The 19,825-nt window shown below is 43.0% G+C and overlaps 1 protein-coding gene across 9 annotated transcripts; it reads right to left on the reverse strand.

Annotated features, from left to right (window-relative positions):
* Nucleotides 1-114: 114 nt before the first annotated feature.
* On the reverse strand, nt 115-19,744 carry rnf40 (ring finger protein 40). 9 transcript variants are annotated; one of them, XM_072703288.1, is made up of 21 exons: nt 19,606-19,742; nt 19,160-19,235; nt 18,888-19,044; nt 17,438-17,605; nt 15,717-15,903; nt 15,374-15,574; nt 15,035-15,156; nt 13,267-13,413; nt 12,053-12,127; nt 11,654-11,773; nt 11,306-11,485; nt 10,276-10,390; nt 8,188-8,309; nt 7,802-8,067; nt 5,190-5,307; nt 4,890-5,039; nt 3,925-4,137; nt 3,678-3,803; nt 1,745-1,885; nt 1,302-1,403; nt 115-1,117 (listed from the first exon to the last, which is right to left on the reverse strand). In XM_072703288.1, exons 3-21 carry the CDS (start codon nt 19,029-19,031, stop codon nt 941-943), a joined length of 2,874 nt encoding a protein of 957 aa, XP_072559389.1. In that variant the 5' UTR covers nt 19,032-19,044; nt 19,160-19,235; nt 19,606-19,742; the 3' UTR covers nt 115-940. The 9 variants fall into 9 exon arrangements, with proteins under 9 accessions (XP_072559389.1, XP_072559388.1, XP_023680746.2 ...); XM_072703287.1 differs by having other exon boundaries at nt 10,276-10,411; nt 19,606-19,741; XM_023824978.2 differs by having other exon boundaries at nt 7,802-8,309; nt 10,276-10,411; nt 19,160-19,238; nt 19,606-19,744.
* Nucleotides 19,745-19,825: the final 81 nt, after the last annotated feature.

The raw sequence follows: 19,825 nt of genomic DNA on the forward strand, positions 1-19,825 counted from the left end.
GTGTATATAAAATGCTGGGATCCAAAAACATCTCAAATCTTTACCAAGTGGCAAAATAAGTTGCAATAAAAAAGGAAAATAACCTACTTTGCTTCTGAATAAGAAACCTTTAAGTTTTTCAGAGTGGTTAAACGGTTTTATTCTAAATGCACAATGACAACTGATGCAAAGTACAGGAAGTTACAAGGAGCTGTGGGATGCACAAGCAGTGTGGAGTGTGTCACATTTTTGGTAAATCACTGAAGAAAAATCATTTTAATGTTTTTAATAAAGTACTGTTCTTCTGAAGATCACATAATAACCATGTTAAAAACAGTATGAGTAATTTTGTGATGGGAGGGAGCGCTCTAAGGCGGCATTTCTAAAAAATCCAATTGATGTAAAAGTTATATTGTTACACCTAAAAATGAACTCTGAACTTTCCTGAAACATTCCAGTTCAAAAGCAAAGATTTATCATTAGAAAATGCAAAATTTTATTGTATTTATAGCAATAACAAGGGCAATAAAGCAGTAAATATCCTGGTCCAGGATTATTTTGGGTGCTTAGACGAGGAAAATGATATGGCATAACTTTCTGATCTTAACAGGTGCATAATTACTGACATGAAGCATGTATTACTCTGCTTAGCAACACAAATGGGCAGCATAATTAGCTGATGAACAGAAGCACACTGGAAAATGAGCGCAGGAGGCTTTCGGGATCTAGTGAGACCGGCAGAGCACTGTGGAGATGACTCCGAGCAGGTCAGTCTGCTCTGTCCACATCATAAAGTGCCCAAACCAGTGTTACCTATGACTGCAATGTTACTCAGACACCATCACGCCCACCTGCCTCTCCTTCTCTATTCACCCCTCACATTTTGTACAAGATACAGCAAAGTATTTCCTCAAAATTGGTACACAGAATGATGACTGCTTCCCCACTGGCTACCTCCTCCCTAAGTGATGTAGATGCGGTGGAAGTCGTTGGCGCCAAAGGCAGCATTGCACTTGGGGCACTTCCTCTGCCGCGTGTCGTAGCGCGTCTTAAGGCACTCGTAGCAGAAGACATGGAAGCACTTGGTCAACACTGTCTCCTTGTCTCGAGTGTTGCAGCAGGGGCAGCGCAGCTTTGCCTGTGAAGAGGCCACATGGGGGGGGGGGGGGGGGGCAAGGAACGAGAAGCGGCAGCAGAGAGAAGCACGTCAAAGGAGGCAAAGGCCTTCCAGCTTCTGATTACAGCCATTCATTTTCGAAGTGGATCATTTCTACTGCGATACTGCATATGAAAGAATATTCATTATGACTGATCTGACTGACCTTGTACTGATTGATCTCTTCCTGCAAAATCTCATCCGCATCTGTGTACACCTCCACTTTCTTCTGCTTCTCCAGTTTTCGACGTAGCCTGGACAAATCTTCCTGCAAAGGGAATTAAGGCAGAGAAACATACATCGGTGAGTCCAATGCCATATAGTATAGAAAATAGCGATACTTTATTCATCCCTAGGGGGAAATGATCTTTTCGTCTACTCCATCTTGCCCTCCACGAGACACAGTGACAAAGTGCAGGGTCAGTCAGCATGCAGCACCTATAGCTGGGAGTGAAGAGCCTTATTCAGGGGCCCGACGGCAGCGTCAGTCTGCCAAGGCCAACAATCCAAGCAGCCATCTTCTAATCACACGCACCAATTGCTAACCGGGTGAGCGACACACCGCCCTCCAGTGTATTTGGAGGATACATTTAAACAGCTTCACAGCACCTGGGCCTTCTTGAGGTTGAAGCTCTCGCGCTCCCGGGCCGAGCGGTTGTCAGAGACGGAGGCCTGGATCTCCCGCATTTTGGCTTGAGTGTGATCCAACTGCACCTTCAGATCTTCAGCAAGCTGGGCCGCTTCCACAGCCTGTGGAGAGAGCGAGGGGGAGGCATACAGATTGAGTCAGGAGATGCTATATGTTGCTGCTTATTTTCAGTCATACACATATTAAATTACTAAGAAAATCGTCCAAAACAGGACTTTAAAAAGACATTCGTAAGTGGTTTTCCTTAAGTTTCTAAATTCTTCAGCAGTCTGTTTCTATATTTTGCTGGTTCGTATTGCAGTGAATCAAATTTACTGCAGCTTTTGACCAAACGACCAAATCAAAACTGCTGGCATTTCGCCCACAACTATCGCAGTGCACAGCCTAATAGTGTTCATTTGATTATCTGCTGATGTTGACTTGAGTGTTTCTTTTACACACAGAGAAATGAAAAGATACTGGTAGTTTGGAGATGCTTTGGTGCTGGTGAAGTAGGGAATTTGTACAGGTTAAAAGGAATGTTAAATAAGGAAGGCAATCACTCCATTTGGCAACAACATGCATACCCTGTGCACGGCCCTTGATTGGACCCAATTTCATCCTATGACAGGACAATGACCTGAATCACAGCTATAAATTATGCTAGAACTATTTAGAAAAGAATAAAAAGATTTAGAAATGAATAAAAATGTGTTTTCAGGGAAAACAAGAAATTTGATTTCAATCTTTTGAACAGTAGTGTCTTTCTTCACTCTTCAAAAACACTTCCTTGCAATTTTGCCAATTTCTTCAAATTTCACAAAAAAAGCACACAAAACTTTGCAAATTTTGCAAAAAGCAAGTGTTTTTGGCCATAAGAAAAAATCAGCAAAATCCCATAAGGACTGTATCAGCACACAGTAGAATGACAGGTGTAAACCCCCTCAAAATGTGTTTGCTCCTGATCAGGCATACAAGCAGTTGGGCTAGATGAAATATCAAATTTTTATGTTATATTACATTTTTACATATGAAATGGCTTGGTAATGTATTTTTGTCAATTTTATTTATTGTAAATTTAGACAATATGGTTTGCTGTAAAGACATTAGAGATAGAAAGGCTGGTGGTACAGATTGGGTAGACAGACACCCTGACAAAGCCCCACCCATCCACACCTTGTCAAAAAAAGGCTAGATAGTGAAACACAAAAAAATACAGTGCAAAGTAGGGCTGAACGATTTGGGGAAAATATCTAATAGTCATAAAAATCCGATATTAAATCAACTTCTCATCAGTTCCAACACTAACCCAAGATGTAACTGATATCAGGGGAGGACCACTCTTAGGATTTAAACTGGTTTTGTGATATTGCAGGAATAAAGATGCCTTGTTGACAATGCAGTTTACTGTACAGTGGTCCAAACTGCAGTGACTAGTGTTTCTCTACGCATTTCCAGTCCTGGCAGCCTACCAGGAATTTTTCTGAACCTCTTGATCAGCCACTCTGGCTACTGTGGCATACTGATGGCCAATAGCATGGGCAGTTCTGCATATTATAAGCAGCACAGCTGCTGGCTCTGTTTTCTGAGCTTATATTTACTTTTGGAATTTCCTCGTGTTCCACACCTTATATTAAGACAGCGGAAAATTCCTGCATTATGATAACAGATTGTGCAGGAATAAATCAAATTGTGATACCTGCAATCCCACATTGAATTTCAAGCCCTGACATGTAATAAAAGATACAGGCTAATTGAAAATGCACACATAGGAATTGATAAGCGGAACTGAAATTTTAATTTTTATTAAATTCCTCACCTTAAGTATCCGATTCCAGATTTGAAATTTATTTTAGATTCCCAACCCTATATATGAGCCAAACCTGCAAAACATGATGTTCAGGTTGTTCTCACCTTCCTCTTGTTGAGCTCCAGTGCCTGCGTGCGGATACCAAGCTCCTTCTCCAGAGTAGCCAGAGAGCTCTGAAGCACCCCCTCCTTCTCCTCCAGCTTCTGCACCACCAGCAACTGCGCGTCAACCTGCGATGGAGCAAGAACGAAACAGACGTGCATTTTCTGAATGCTGTGTGAATGCACCAACTGCTGGCTTTAGTGCCACGTGCAGAAGCAGCTTCCCCGTCGGCTGAGTGCAGTGACAGACCTGCGTCTTCAGCGTCAGCACTTGGTCGGCCAGCTCCTCCTTCTCCTCCCTCAGCAGCTTGTATATCTGGTTGGACTTGATGCGCTCGCTCATCAGCTTGAAGTTGGCATCATCCTTCTCTCTCAGTTGCTGCATCAGTCGGCTGTTCTGCTCCTGCATGTCCTCAAAAGCCTGACCTGTGACGTCCATCTCGCTAAGCAAAGCTTCCTCCTCCTGGTCAGAACAAGGGGGGAGCGACACTGGTCAAACTGCTGACTGATGATTGCTTCATTCTCCATCATTAAGAGAGGAGCCATCTCTATGGCATGTCTGGCTATGGCTTGGACTCTTGTCACTAATTTAAAGGTGCTATGAAACCTATTGATTCCTATTAATATTTCTTCATGCATGCCCTGACAGTCACCCAGACTGTGGTTTTCTTTATAGCACTTAATAGAAGTGTATCTGGCAAGGATGGGAACAAGTGATTTCTTGGCGAGTTAGAGTCTAATCTTGAATCAAAATATTACAGTCCGAGTGTAGTCACGAGTCCATTGCCATCAATCAAGTCCAAGTCTTTCAATCATTTTTGCTGTCAAGTCACAAGTCATCAAATTTGTAACTCGAGTCCACGTCAGGGTGTGAGTCATGTAACTTGAGTTCCTACCTATGTCAGTTTTTTTTTTACCTTTAGTGATTAAAACTTGCTGCAGCAAAAACCCACCACAGTATACCATAAGACACATTCTTTATAGGCAGAGAGAGGTTGAAAAGATTTTACCACGTGTAGCATGCGGCAAGAACCAAAACAAACCAACTGCACTGACACTGCACAATTTTAGTTAAGTACGTGTGATATTGTATCTTGCATTATACAGTACATTTGACCTCTCCCCTATAATGATTGAGATACATCCAGACTGACTGATGTCCTCACTTCTGGGATGAATCCAGGACGTAAGCTGATGAAGACCTGTATTCTGTACCTGTTTTGTTGCTATAAGTTTCTTCTGCAAATGCTCAATGGTTTCCTCAGCCACACGGATCTTCCTCAGAACATCCTCGTCGGCCAGCTTCTTGCTCTCTTTCCTTTCTCTTTCTTCAAGCTCTCGCACTCGTACCCTCAGCTCCTCCACCTAGACCCAGAAGGTAAGTGAACACATTCAAAGATCCAGTACTGCATTTATCAGTAGATAATGTTACATTAGTCACTGATGTACTTCCCCATCATTCTATTAGTATTAAAAGTTAAAATATGTTCTTTCTGAAAGTGCTTCAGGACAAACCTCAGCTTTGGACTTGCGCTCAGCTGCCATGAGCTGCACTTTGTCTCTCTGCTCTTTTGGGGCTGATTTGTACATGTCCAGTAAAAGCTTCATCTCTTTCTGGGATTCCTGGGCTTTCCTGAGTGAGGAAATTAGACACAACACAGCAGGTGTTGGTTACCTTAGGAGAACCGATCCTGAAAATGGATGGGTGATGCTGCAATTTCTGAGATTCAGGTTAATGTTAACCTGTGACTTTGATGCCAACTTGAGATATGCAAAAGTCTTCGACAGTCAAGGAAAATAATAGTTGTGATCTTCATTTTGGTGTAAAACTATATTATGTCTATCAAAGCATGTTCTCATCTCTTAAAGCCACCCCTGTATTTGAAGCAACCGTCCAATACTTCCATATATATTTCTGAGTCAACCAATAATGCACCACATATGGCTAATCCTGTCCTCACTGACTTTTTGTTAACTGAATAAATTTATTAATTGAACCGGTTGTGAAATATAATGATGCATGGAATGGCTGAGGTGCCCCTGAGGAGAGGTGTGGGAACTGAGGCGGTGTTCTTCTAGCCATCCAATAAGATATCAGTAACTTTTTTGGAGAACAGAAGAAATTCTAGTTCGTTGATACTCTTGTGATACATTCTAATGTTAAATTGTGTTTTTTTTTTGTGCAAATACACACTACCTACCTAGATAAATAGGTCTAAACATTTTCCTTGACTGCCTTTGCACAGATCTGTAGCTTCCAAAGAAGTTAAAGTGCCTTAAGGACCAAACACCAAGAATTACACATGGACGCTTATGAAACGGTAGGGTTATGGCAAGGTCTGGTAGCTCAATAGATACTCAGCTACCTGTGGGTTAGAAACTGAAGAATGTCTCAGCTGAACCCCAAATAAATTTTAATGAAGCAGTTAATATTGTGTCTTTCAGTAGCAAGATTCCCATTTTCCAGTTCAAACAAAAACAGGATAATAGGATAATGATTTTAATAACCATTAATATGGAGCAGGGGTATGCAACCTTATCCTCAAACGGCTAATGTGTATGCAAGTTTTTGGGATAACCTTCAGGCAGCTGTTCATACCCAGGTATGAGGACTCCTCATCCAATCAGTCCTCTAATTACTAATTTTCACTCAGTGACAAAAAAAAAAAAAAAAAAAAAAGCTAAGCAATCCAATACTCAAACAGACAACAGAGTTGGCAGTATCTGGCTTCGCTGTAAATGTGGTCAACATGGTTTGCCATAAAATGGCTGGATGAACGGATTGGACACTGCTGATGTGTGAGGCAAAATTGAGTAGGTGGTACGGATCGGGTAGTGACAACAACTGTTTATCTCCAGGCGTTTAAAATCGTGTTAATGTCATATCCACCCTATACAATATTTGTTTACAAAGCATAAAAGGCAAACAAAAACGCAATTTTATTTATATGTTCCAATAATCAATATTCAATTCATATGGTGTATATGTATTATTAAACTATTATTAGGCTAACAGTGCTATAAAATGAGCAGAAAGACAGTTAATCGCAATTATTTGTATGACAATCATGAACTAAAATTTCATGATCGTGACAACCTACCTCACAGAGTGATTAAGAGTATTTGTAATTGATTTCACCAACACCATGATGTCATATTCATTACAAGCTGAACCTGTTTTTTCCGAGTTATATAGTCGACCCTTCTGCATCGTAACTTTTCCCATCACAGTTTTGATATATTACGTGGTTGGCATAAGAAATTGAAAGGGATTTTTTGGGAGTTTTGTGAAAGCCAAGATGACACATATAATGTGTAGTAATTCATAAATGCATAAAATATACGTACAGTGCTGGTTTGGAGGACACCAAGCACGTTTACAACACCCTCTCATGTGATATGCGTATCTTGCTGTGACCCTGCAGTCATCTTTGTATTTTGTTCCTCATATATTTTTGCACCACTCGCCAAGGGGACCAAAAAATTTTTACGTGTTTTTTGCAGATAGTGGGGGGCCTGTGCACCTAACCCCCGCAATGTGGAAGTGTCAACTGTATTTCATACCTTAGTCATAAACAAAAAAATCGTCAAATTATCATCAGACAAACACTCAATTGCTTCAATTCAGGAATGAAGCATGTCAACCCACAGCCCAACAAAATGTCATTTACTCAAACCATCTACTAAAAATTTAATTCACATTCGATCTTTTGGCATGGTAGATGTAAAGCAATATAGATGGCTCTACAGCTAAAGCTGTATGCTGAAGAGAGAGGTGCTGCAGAAAATGTTATCTGTGCCAAATAATCGATGGGATCACCTGCTTTCTGTAGTTTGGAGTAAAAAATTGACGAGAAAGTGGCAGCTTCTCCAGCCTGAACTCCAGTAAAACCTTCAGTCTGTTTTTGTAGAGGGAATCACCAGCCATCCAGCAGGACAGGGACCATGTGACTCAAGCAGTACTCGGATAACTCTAGGCACTCAGCCATACTCACATGATTCAGGCTGGGACCTCATACCCAGCAGTACTTGGGAAACCCTGAACTCTCAGCCATACTCACATGATTCAGGCTGTGACCTCATACCCAGCAGTACCCGGGAAACCCCAGGCTTTCAGGCACACTCACTTGAGCTCGGCCCTGAGCATCTTCAGCGTGTCGCAGTCCTTCCTCTTCAGCTCCTCGCTCCTCAGCTTCTCCCTCTGCTCCCGTTCACGTTCTCGCTCCCTTTCTGCCTCCCTCTCCCTCTCCCGGGCTCGCTGCCTCTCTAGCTCTCTCCTCCGCTCCTCTTCCTCCTCCTGTTCGTCATCCTCCTCTTTCTTCACATCCACCCCTCCGTCATTCCCGGCATCTTCCAAAACTAAGACTCCCACCTCCCCACTCTGACAGCGCAGCTGTACAGACAGACAGGGATTACATATCACCAACAGGGTTCGAAACAGGAGACACACACAGTATATAAACAAAACAACAGAAATGCATGCTGGGACAGGACCACAGGTAAGGCTGCAGACCTTGTTGATCTCGGCCTGGGTTTCCCGAAGCTTTCTCTTGTAGCGCTGCAGGTCTCCCTTCAGCTGGTGGTTATGGTTCTGAAGGCTGCTGATGAGGTGCCGCATCTCTCTGTTGATCGGTCCTGCCAAACCGTTCACATACATACAGTGTAAGCTGCCCGGCACAGCAGCACTAATGCCAAGGACAAGTCCAGGTGTGAACAAGGAATCCAGATACAGTTTTTAGGTCAGTCCGAATAGTCTTCCATTATTTTTGAGGAGTTCCTCCTCCCACAGTGCAGAGAGATGCCAAATACGTAAACTGGGAGCTACAAGGTGTTCTTTATGTATTGCAGTCTGTGTATGAATGGCCATTAATGGACAGGCAATGTCCATTAATGGCCATTCCAGATTAACTGGACAGTATAAAATACTGAATTCACTATGATGCTTAGCTCAAATTACCACTCCTACTACTAAATTAAATACTTATACATTTCATTTGCTTGTTTAACAGCTACTTTTGTCCAAAGCAACATCAGTTCAGCGTCAGTCAGGAGCTTGGGGTCAGAGGGCAGGCTCAGCCAGCATCCAGCACCAAGGGTGATATGATTACTCTGCCAACCACAGAATTCGAACTCATGACCTTCTGGATATAGGCACAGATGAGAAGCCCGGCAGGCTACACACCACTCCACCTTCAGGCTCCAAATGCTCAGACTTAGTAAATAACTGGAGACACGGAAATCAGAATGTAAGTGGCATCAAAATAATCTAGTGGTGTTCAAACTAGCATGGAAAAAGGCTATGGGTAGCTATAAAAAGGCTCTTAGTGCCGGCAAATCAGAGTATCTATCTCAGCTAATTGAAATTAAAAAATGGTGAAATGCTGCCTTCCTATACCTGCGTAATATTGCCAAATTAAGAAACATGCTATCCTTTCAAGATGCAGAGAAATTGGTTCTTGCGTTTATTACCTCCAAGCTCAATAACTGTAATGTCTTATTCTCCGGCTGTCCAAGTAGGTCATTAAATAAACTCCAACTAGTTCAAAATGCGGCAGCCAGAGTCCTTCCCAAAACTAAAAAATATGATATTACCCCAATTTTATCTTCACTCCACAGGCTGTCAGATTTCGTGTTGACTACAAAATACTGCTCTTAACTTATAAAGCTGTAAATGGTCTTGCACCGCAGAATGTGAGTGACCTCATCTGCAATTACATTTCGACTCGTACGCTTCAATCGCAAGATGCAGGTCTTCTATTCATACCCAGAATAAAGAACGTTACTTTTGGGGGAAGAGCATTTGCTCATAAAGCACCACAGTTATGGAATAAACTTCCTATTAGTGTTCGGAACTCAGAAACAATCTCTGCTTTTAAGTCAAGGCTTAAGCCTTACCTCTTTAGTCAGTCTTTTAGATATTAAAATCCCCTTTTATAAGGTGAATGGGAAATCTGGAGGTTCATGGTCATTTGAGATTAAAGGTGAATGGGGGGATTGATGCTGTTGTCCTGTCACTCTCGCTGATGACTTAAGCTGTTGACAGTAAGTTGACTTGACGCCAAAACCCCTGGAAACCCTCACGTATGTGCTTCCTTCCAGGTCTCTTTTAGCCAGGCTGCCATAGTCACTTTAGTACTGCTGGAGGTTAGGTTAGGTGAAGGGCACTAACTCTCTTCTCCAAGCTGATCCAGAGCTGACACTACACCACCTGAACCCTCACCTGGACTCCTTGGAGATAATTACATGGAACCAAATGGGACTTTTAAAACTCTATGGACTGGAATTAATGTCAATGTCAATACAATTTCATGCTCCCCGGTCGCCCAGAGGAGGATGGGGTCCCCTTCCGAATCTAGGTTCCTCTCAAGGTTTCCTCCTGCTAGAGGGAGTTTTTCCTTACCGCTGTAAGGTGGGGGTTCGGGCTGGTTATATGTGAAGTGCTTTGTGACAATGACTGTTGTTAAAAGCGCTATATAAATAGAATAGAATAGAATGGAGATTTATTACTGGAGAATGAGCTGCAGATAGTGGGGGGTGTGTTCACGCCGGATAAATACAGGCATAAAAAGAGCTCTGTGTAACTGAAGAGAACCAGAAATACCTGCTTGCTCATTGGCTGCTAGGTTCTGCTCAAATTCAATCCTGAGCATCTCGTACTCCTTGCGGACCTGGGCCAACGTGTCCTCCAGCTGGATGACCTCGGTACGCAGCTTCTTCTGCAGGGAGAGCTCATCACTCTGGAGAGAAGAGAGCAACTAAACCTGCAGAAGCACACATCACAGCACAACGCTGTGCACGCTAAAAGATCTACTACTAAAGAGATCTTTACATGAAAGGCAGACAATAGAAGACCAGTCATTTAGAATTAAACCCATTAATTCTATGATTTAATAACCATGCATGACTGCCCTGTCTAGGTTCACATGCTTGTTAGTAGGGCTGTTGTGATCACATTGTAATGTAATTGCAATTATGACACATGCGCAATAATCACCTGGGCTACGTCGAATTTATACAGACTACTGACTTTTGGGTGTCACGATATAGACCTCATTAATATTTTAGATGCACTACGAATCTGCTTACCAAATTGTCGGCATAAGTAGAAGTCCATATAGTACTGAAAATCCGGCATCCTGACAAATGTGTCACCCATCATCTAAATTACTGCACAGGTGCCATATAATCGCGATTATACTGTGATGTGATCATGATAGCCCTACTTGTTAGTTATACCAACAAACATCACAGCAGAGCAGAGTTTCAGCAGAGCATAGTAAAGTACCATGTAACCTGTACAAGCCCCTTTCAGCTAAGTGTAGTACAGAAATGCATTAACCCATAGAGACCTTTCACATAAATGCAGTACAGTAAGGCAAGAGCCCTTTCAGCAGAGCATAGTACAGTAACACAGAACCCTGTACAGGGCCCTTTCAGATAAGCACAGTACAAAATGGCAGTAACCTGTACAGGGCGCTTTCAACTGAGCATAATACAGTAACGCAGTAACCTGTACAGAGCCCATTCAGCTGCGCATAGTACAGTAACACAGTAACCTGTATAGGGCCCTTTCAGCTAATTGTAGTACAGTAACACAGTAACCTGTAGAGTGTCCCCCCCCCTCCACCCACCTCCATGTGCTCTATCTGTCGCAGGTGTGCGTTCTTGGCAGTCAGCAGCAGGGCCCGGGCCTCATCCAGCTGCGTTTTCACCCCCAGGGACTCGTTGTAGAGCAGCGAGAACTGCGACTGGAGGCACTTATACTCTGGGGTCTCCTTGACCACCTCCTCTGGGATGTTCCGCAGGTCCATCTGGGATTTAGGGGTGGGGGGGTAGTCAAGAGACTGCATTTCTCCTTAGGCTGGTGCCTGCGTATATATGTTAAATCCCACCCTCAAAATGCCTCATGCACCCATCAGCACTGCACATGTGAATCAGAGCACTGAAGCACATGCTTGGCTATGATGCAACATCGATACCTTGAGTTTTTCGCTTTCTCTGACGGCCTCCTGCAGCTCCTGCTGGAGTTTCTCCAGCTCTGCCATACGGTTGTTAGCTAGTTCCTGGTTTTGTTCAAGCTCTGCATTCAAGAGCTCAAACTGAAAAAAAGACATTTCCCAACATTTACTGGCTGTGCACAAGTTTCCGCCACACACACGAGAGGTATAGAGCAGGGTTTCTCAACCCGGTCCTCGGGGACCACCAGACGGTCCATGTTTTTGCTCTCTCCCAATTCCCTGCCAATTGGGAGAGAGCAAAAACGTGGACCGTCTGGTGGTCCCCGAGGACTGGGTTGAGAAACCTTGGTATAGAGTAAACGTTAACACTTACTACATGCCTGTAAACTACATAAAGCACTAGGTCTGGCCAGTGCTCACCTTCTGAATGTTGAGCGTTATCTGTCCACCTGGAAGTCCTCTTGAGCTCCCGGAGTAGCTGTATCCAGAGTTCAGCTGAAACATGTGAAGAGATTGATGGTGCGTCACATCGGTTAAAAACTCGGGGAAAACCGAATCGGATGCGTTCCATTTGCCACAGAAGTGCAATACCATGGACCCATATCCGAAAGCAGGATTTTTTGCTTAGCTGGATAACTCGTCAGACTTAAGGTACCTCAGTTTAAATGGCCTTTATCTTCGTTCACTTGCAAATAGCCCAAACTACCTTAAATCTGACAAATAATCTGACTAATCATGAAATCCAATTCTAGCCCGGTTGTTAGCTATTGTTAGCAATATCAGTTGATAACACATTACGCGCGGTTCTTTACGTATAAAACTCCGTAGCAACACGTCCACAGATAAGTTGGACGGTATAGTGTGTGTGACCGATTTAATGAGCCACAAATGAGAAGTATTGTATAAACAGTATAAAACTACAGCTTTTACTTTTGGTGATAATAATAATAATAATAATAGTAATAATAATTGATACTTTATTGATCCCCGTGGGGAAATTGTTTTTACGCCTCCCTCAACTTGCTCTTTGTAGAGTAAGCTGTCCGCGAAGGGCTGCCACCTGTTGGGGCGCCCAGGGAGCTGGGGGTTAAGGGTCTTGCTCAAGGACCCGCAGACGTGCTGAGGCTGGGTTTGAACCGGCGACCTTGTGATTACAGGCACACAGGCTTAGCCAACTGAGCCACACGCTGCCCTTCATCAAATCCATCTTGGATTCTGAACTCGGGATCCTCTGTGCTGCTCCGAGATATCTCTCGGATCTCCGAGAAACAGGAGCGCGCATGTCGTCACTTCCGGGTTCAAAACTAGGAATCCAACTCAGAATCGACTTTAGTTCCGAGGGCAAATGGAACGCACCATGAGAACATGAGCACATGCAGAAAGATCTGCATCAATGAGCCACACTTTCACAAGTGCTATTATCCAAAAAAGCTTCATGGTCTTTGGGCAGTGAGAACTAAGGAGCAATACAAGTAGTAGGAGCCAGGCAAAAGGCTTAAGGATAAAAGACAAACACTGATGAGAGACATATTAAGGCAAAGAATGAACCAACTAGAGCGGAAGGGGGAATCAGAGGTGGAACCAGGCGTCCAGAAAAGAAACCTGGAAAAGACATCGGAAGTTGAAGATCAAACCTGCTCCAGAGCTTCAGCCAAGTGCTTGTTGAGCTTCTGCTCTCTCTTTCGAAGTTTTTCTATATCCCACTGCAAGTCCTCCACGGCCGTCTCCATCTCTGACACCTTGGTCTCTGAGCTTGTCACCTTGTCCACCAGTTCATTATACTGACCGAAAGAAACAAGTGTGAAAAACATTCAGCTGCAGATATTCAAACCACTCACACTGTCAATCAGTTAAGTTATGCAGATTTTTATGGCATGCCAGCAATTAGGCTATATTCATGTCTTGAATATATGAATATTAAAACAGGCTGAATAACCCAAAACGTAAAAACTTCATAAACTTGAAATACTGGATGGGCCAACTCGACATGTTTAAACCAGTAAATCTGTTTTTACCTGAAAGCTGAGAGTCCAAGTTGTGACAAGTAACTCTGAACCACCACCTATTCATTTATGGCTCTATTCTCCCATCAGAAGCGCTTTCATTCATCAAGCAAGAAAAGGGGTCACACCCTCGATGATTACGGCAACTAGCAACATGTTTCATTTACATTGTGAACCTAATTTAAATCTGCAGAAACCCTTTTATTTTGAAAATGAAAGCATGCCCGTAGCCTAGTATACTTATATTTGGTCAGTATAATATGTTAATCTTTTGACAAAAAACGAAACGTTACAATGAAACAGTATTTGAATTTTGTGCAGTGCAACTGACAATACCTCATCAGGTATATTAAAATTGTCATTTATAGCTTTGATGTAATCTCTGAACTTTTTTCTCCAAACATGCACTACCATGAAAATTTTAAAATCAAATTTTACGAAACTAGTAAAATGTTTTTAAATCTTTCAATTTTACTGCAAGTAACCCATGACAGAGAATTACATTTTATTATAGTAAGTTCATTCCTTTAATCTCTTGTAATGTCAATTGTTTTACTCTAACTATAAGAAGCAAGATCGGCATTAGACAATAAGTCTATCAAACTAATGATAAAACTTAGAGAAAACTGATATGTTACAGTTATGAGTTTGTGAGAATGACCCATAAGCCTATTATTTTTAAGAATTAAGACATACATTTCCTCTTTTTCCCTACGTTCCTTCAAACCAAAGCCTTAAACAAGCAAAAATGCCTAACCAATGTAACAAACACCTAACATATGGTGTAAATGTTAGTATTATTAGCAGCATGGACTGAAAGCTTAGAATGCATTACTGATAAAATAATAATGCAATCAAGTGCATAGTCCAAACAAGCTTATATGCAACAGCATTGTACATGCACTTTATATATGACATATCAAACTATACATTTCTATCACTGCCTGCAGACATTCTCTTCTTTGTCCAGTGTTAGGGTAGTTTTATGAATTCATGCACCAGAATACATCTTTGTGCTCCTTCAGTATATAAGTTGGTATCTCTGCACTTCCGCATATAGCTGCTCACCATAACTACAACTACAAGCACTCTTCTTCATCTACTCATTTTCCTTTGACTACCGCTCAGTGAACGTCAATGTTGCCACCTATTGGAAACACTAAGTCACATTTGCCATTTACATGTACTGACGAGCAAAACGTCCACGAGACATAAAATCTGGGCTGCATGCGCACAGTCGACGCAGACACCGCAGATGAAGTTTACGGCACCCTGAGCATGGGCTGTAACGGCATATGAAAAAGTGAAGTATAAGTTTGCTTTTAAAGGGCCACCAAGAGAGAGCGGAATGCACAGACTCAATCAGTGAATGAATGAATGAATGAATGAATGACAGTACCTCCAGGGACATACGATGGTGTCTCCCCTGCAGGGAAGAGGCCAAGTCTTGTAACTGGCTGTTTTCTTGCAGTAGGGTACGGCTCAGAGTCAGGACATCCCTCTGATGATCATCCTCACACACTGACGGGGAAAGACACACATACACATTTCCGGTCAGACAGCTCATCAGAAAAGGATTTCTCTCTGTGCTTTACATGGCAGAAGAGAGGAGTGTGAGCAGACAGTTTGTATAAAAAATCACCACTGATAATGTAGTGTGGCAGCTCAGAGTAACAGGGCCCAGCATGTAGCAGGTAGCCTATGGCGACGGAGATGAGCGCCCATGGCGTTGAATTACCTGCAGCCTGCACCCGGGCACACAGGCTCTCGATGCGCTGGTGCAGCCGGTCGAAAGCGCAGACCATGCGGGCCACGGCCTCCTTGCTGAATTGCATGCGATCCTGCAGCTGCAGGCTGACCTCCTCTTCACTGCTGCTGCCGAGAGCGCACAGGAAGTTCTTGGCCTTGTCACTGAGGGGGGTGGGTGGGCACGCGTGGCCTGGGGGTAAGGAGGAGGTGGTGAGGGAGAAGCAGGAGTCTCACTGCCACGGCCACGTGACACATTGGTCGTGGACTTCATGGCTGGATTTCACTGCCAGCACCCCCACCACTCAGACAAGGGACAGTGAGATCGTTCTTACCACCACCACAAGCTGCCAGCACCTCAGGCTCCTTGCTGGATTCCTCGGGCCGCTGCTCCTCTTCCTCCTCCAGAAGCTTTTCCTGGACCTCTTCACTCTCCATTTTCTCTGGACTCGGGACAGGAGCAGGCTCTGCCTTCACCTCTGTATCGTAGCGGTGGAGCATGACCTGGCCGCTTTCATCCAACTGTAAGGAGAATGAGGAAAATTTCCATTAACGACAACCTTGCCTTGCGTGATGTAAGTACACAATGCACAGTCAGGCTTCAAGTAGTATCTATGCCACACTTCATAAATGTGACTTAGGCCGTACTCACACTTGGCCTGGTTGCCTCATATCATGCACAAGTACAGCACACAGTACCAGAAAACTAGTACATTTTATTTCTCTGCTCTAACTGCACTGCATAAAAAAGATGCAAGGCTATAATAATGTCAGCAATTTGATCTCCTTAGCTACAAGTCAGAGATTATATGAAAGAGATCTTATAACATAGCAAGATCTTACAATATAGCAAACAGGCTACGTTAACATCATCAAACTAGCATCTATACCTACAGGTTATTATGCTATGCTGTGTTTTAAACAGTTAGATAATCAAGCTTAATGCACTGAGCGGGAAGTTTTTGTGTTTATTGAGCAGATGAATGGAAGAAAGCAGAAGAAACTGCTGTAACCTTTATGGGCACATATATCTGTACGCTATTTATTTTATAGCGGAGAGTAACGGCGATGAGCTTCATCATGAAATAAATACATTTTATAGTTTTGCGTGCTCGCATGATTTCTCTCATTCATCGGTGCAGCGCCCTCTCAAAATTCATATAATAAATCGCATCCACTGTAATCCCACTCCCGCCCCCTAGCCCCCAATGCTGTCCTTAAATGCTCCACCCCTCTCGTGTGCATTTTTAATAACAATAAGGCAGGAGTGCATGACAATCAGGGGGATCACAAGCTGCAGTGAGACAGTCCAGGTTAATGACTCCCAAATCATCCATTGCTTTTTTTTGTCTCGCAGTTGCGTGCGCTTTATCAAGTTGGACTGTCCATTAAACGCTATTCCCACCGCTCAAAACTTTATTTTACAAAGATTGCAAATCGCTGTGCTACTGGTGTCTGTTAAAAGCGTGAAATACTCCCAGATCGTCACGTCTTCTCTTACGCTCCTCGTACTGCGATCAGTGCATGTGAATTGTACATGTGCACATGCGTGTGTCAGTCGCATTATTGTTGTCATGTCTGTGTTGCATACCCGGGAACAGTTAGCCATCACACTCGATACGTACCCAGACCGTGCCCCGGCCCACCACATCAAGTGGGCCAGGGAATTTATAGAGAACGTACTCATGTAAGCAGTACTGGAAAAGCTTCGGTACAGTGACAGAATTTTATGACAGTTCACATGACATTGAAAGTGACAGTGAATTTAGAATTTGGTGATCAGTGATCATTGTGGACACAGCACAGCAAACAACAACGAAATGTATCCTCTGCATTTAACCCATATGTGACATCGTGACATAGCAGGGGGCATCTATAATTCAGTGCCCTGGGAGCAGTGCTTTGGGGCAGCACCTTGCTCAGAGTACCTCAGTGGTACTTTACTGGTCGGGGATTCGAACCCACGATCTTTCAATTACAAGTGCGAATCCCTAACCATTAGGCCACCACTGCCCAAAGACCCAGTTAAAGACCCAGTTAAAGATCCGCACTGCACCTGGCTCCAGTAGCGGTTGACGATGAGCAGGGTGGCATCGTCAGTGGCCTGCCGCTTCTCCAGCTTCTCGATGCGCTCACGCAGTTCATCTTCCATGGCCTGCCTTTGCTCCAGGCGCTCACACAGCTTTTTGTTTTTAAACTGCAACACTTTCATGTCCATCTCCTCCTGTACGACAGATTCACCAGGAAAAAACAAGCATCATATCACTACATTCGACCCTTCTGCATCATGAATTTCCCCTGCACAGTTTCAATATTTCAGCATAAGAGCATGAGTTTTGCAAAACTGCAGAAGACACATACCAAGTTTAGTAACTCATAAATGCATAAAATATATGTACAGTGCTAGTAGAGCTGCATCATATCACATCGCGATGTACTCACAATTACATGTGCATGTGTAATAATCACAAGGGCTTTAGATAACGGGCGAAACATTTGTCCAGACGACAACTTATGGGTACGAAATGGACGTACTTATGCCCACAATTTGATAAGCAGATTAGTAGTGCACCTAAAACATTAGTAATTTGTATAATTTCAGCATATCCTTATGTTTAATAAACATGTAAGATTTTAAGCTACAAAAAGTACCGCCACAACACCAATGTTTGCAAAAGAGGTTACGGCTGCTGAGCTGTCCCTTTTTTCACTGCCACTTCAATGTTTATTGCTTCCGAGATTTTACCACAACAGGTATGACGGATTTATGCAGATTACTGGTGTCTCAAAATGCATCTTATTAATATTTCATGCATACTACTAATCTGCTTACCAAATTGTGGGTGTAAGTAAATATCTGTAAAGTACCGAAAAACCAGCATCCAGACAAATGTTTTGCCCCTCATCTAAAGCCCTGGTGATTATTGAGCATACAACATATAATTGTGAATACATCGTGATGTGATATTGTGTAGCCCTAAGTGCTAGTTTGGAGGACGTCAAGCGCATTTACAGCAGCTTCTCACTGATATCCCACAGTGATCTTGCTTTGCTTCGCTCACCAAAGGGACCAAAACGTTTATGAAGTTTTTCCATGTTGCGGGTGGCCTGCACCTCTAGCCCCTGCGACATGGAAGGGTTGGCTGTATAGTCTTTTTCAGATGTCTCTAAGTCTGCACAGCAGCTTCAAGCCATATTTAACCCTTCCTCATAGTAAAACTCATGAAAACTCACGACACCTTGGAGGTGTGAGGCTACAGTGCTGCCAACTGAGCCAAAAGACTGCCTGGTGCTTCTAAGTATATTGCAGTGTGTCCCACAACAGTCTTTGGGGACTCCCAAACAGTCCATATTTTGCTACCTCCCAACTCCCAGAATCTGAGAGGCAGCAAACACGTGGACTGTCTGGTGGTCCTTCAGGACTGTGCTGGAAGACATTGGTACAGAGAACATTTTAAATACGGAGGAGAAAAACAAGTGGGATTAATAAATGATGACAAACTGACCGTAGAGGACACACCACCTATGCGAATAGGTTCAATCAACGTGGTGGTGGTTTTCTCTTCTTTTTTCCCCTTCTTTTCCACCGGTCCAGGGGGGCTGTCCCCTCCAAGTCCGGCTGTCCTCTTTCCTCCTCCCATACCAGACATTTCTTCTGTCAGGCTAGGAACGAAACAATTGAATACCAAAGAAGGGATCACTAAATGACATTAGAAATATACTATAAACTTAGGAAAAACTATGCATTGTTCAAAATACACGCCAGACGTTTGCTAACCTTTGATTAAAAGACAAAGTAATGGTCAGATCGCTGAAATCATATAAACATTCAGTGTTGGACGACTGTGCAGGTCCTACTTTACATCAGGGAAAAGGGAGTAACGTTATTTGTTAGTACAAGAACCTGACTGAAGGCCAACATTACAAAAAAACAAGCAACATAATTTTATAGCTAATATACGAATAGACTAATTAACTAACAATGTAGTTCTCCCCATCGTACCCAAGAAATGCAAGTAAATAACATATTGCTTAAAATGAATGTTAGTTACTTAGCCAGCTAGCATATCGATGAATCGAGGTAGTTTGCGGAGTTGATAACGATTTCTATTAATAAACGGGATCGTAAGTTATATATACAGCAACCCCATATTACAAAATACAGATAAAGTAAAAAACAAAATCTATATAAATTGTTTAAAGAAAGAACATACAAAGCCTTACAACGCAAGAGAACTCCCCAACGGAGGAGTGCAAAGCTAAACGCTACCCAAATTGAAGATAGGAACTTCCGGTTGACGCTACTATTTCATTTTCAAAATAAAAGTCCCGACGCGTACTCCTTGGTGCGCCAAAATGGCGTGCTTACTCCAAGAGACGCTGAGCTTCAATGCGAATGACGTTTGGAAACATTCACCACTGTTTCGCACTCCTCCCCCTCAAA

The sequence above is a fragment of the Paramormyrops kingsleyae genome, chromosome 20 (genome assembly GCF_048594095.1).
Source record: "Paramormyrops kingsleyae isolate MSU_618 chromosome 20, PKINGS_0.4, whole genome shotgun sequence".
In the NCBI taxonomy this organism is placed as follows: Eukaryota; Metazoa; Chordata; class Actinopteri; order Osteoglossiformes; family Mormyridae; genus Paramormyrops; species Paramormyrops kingsleyae.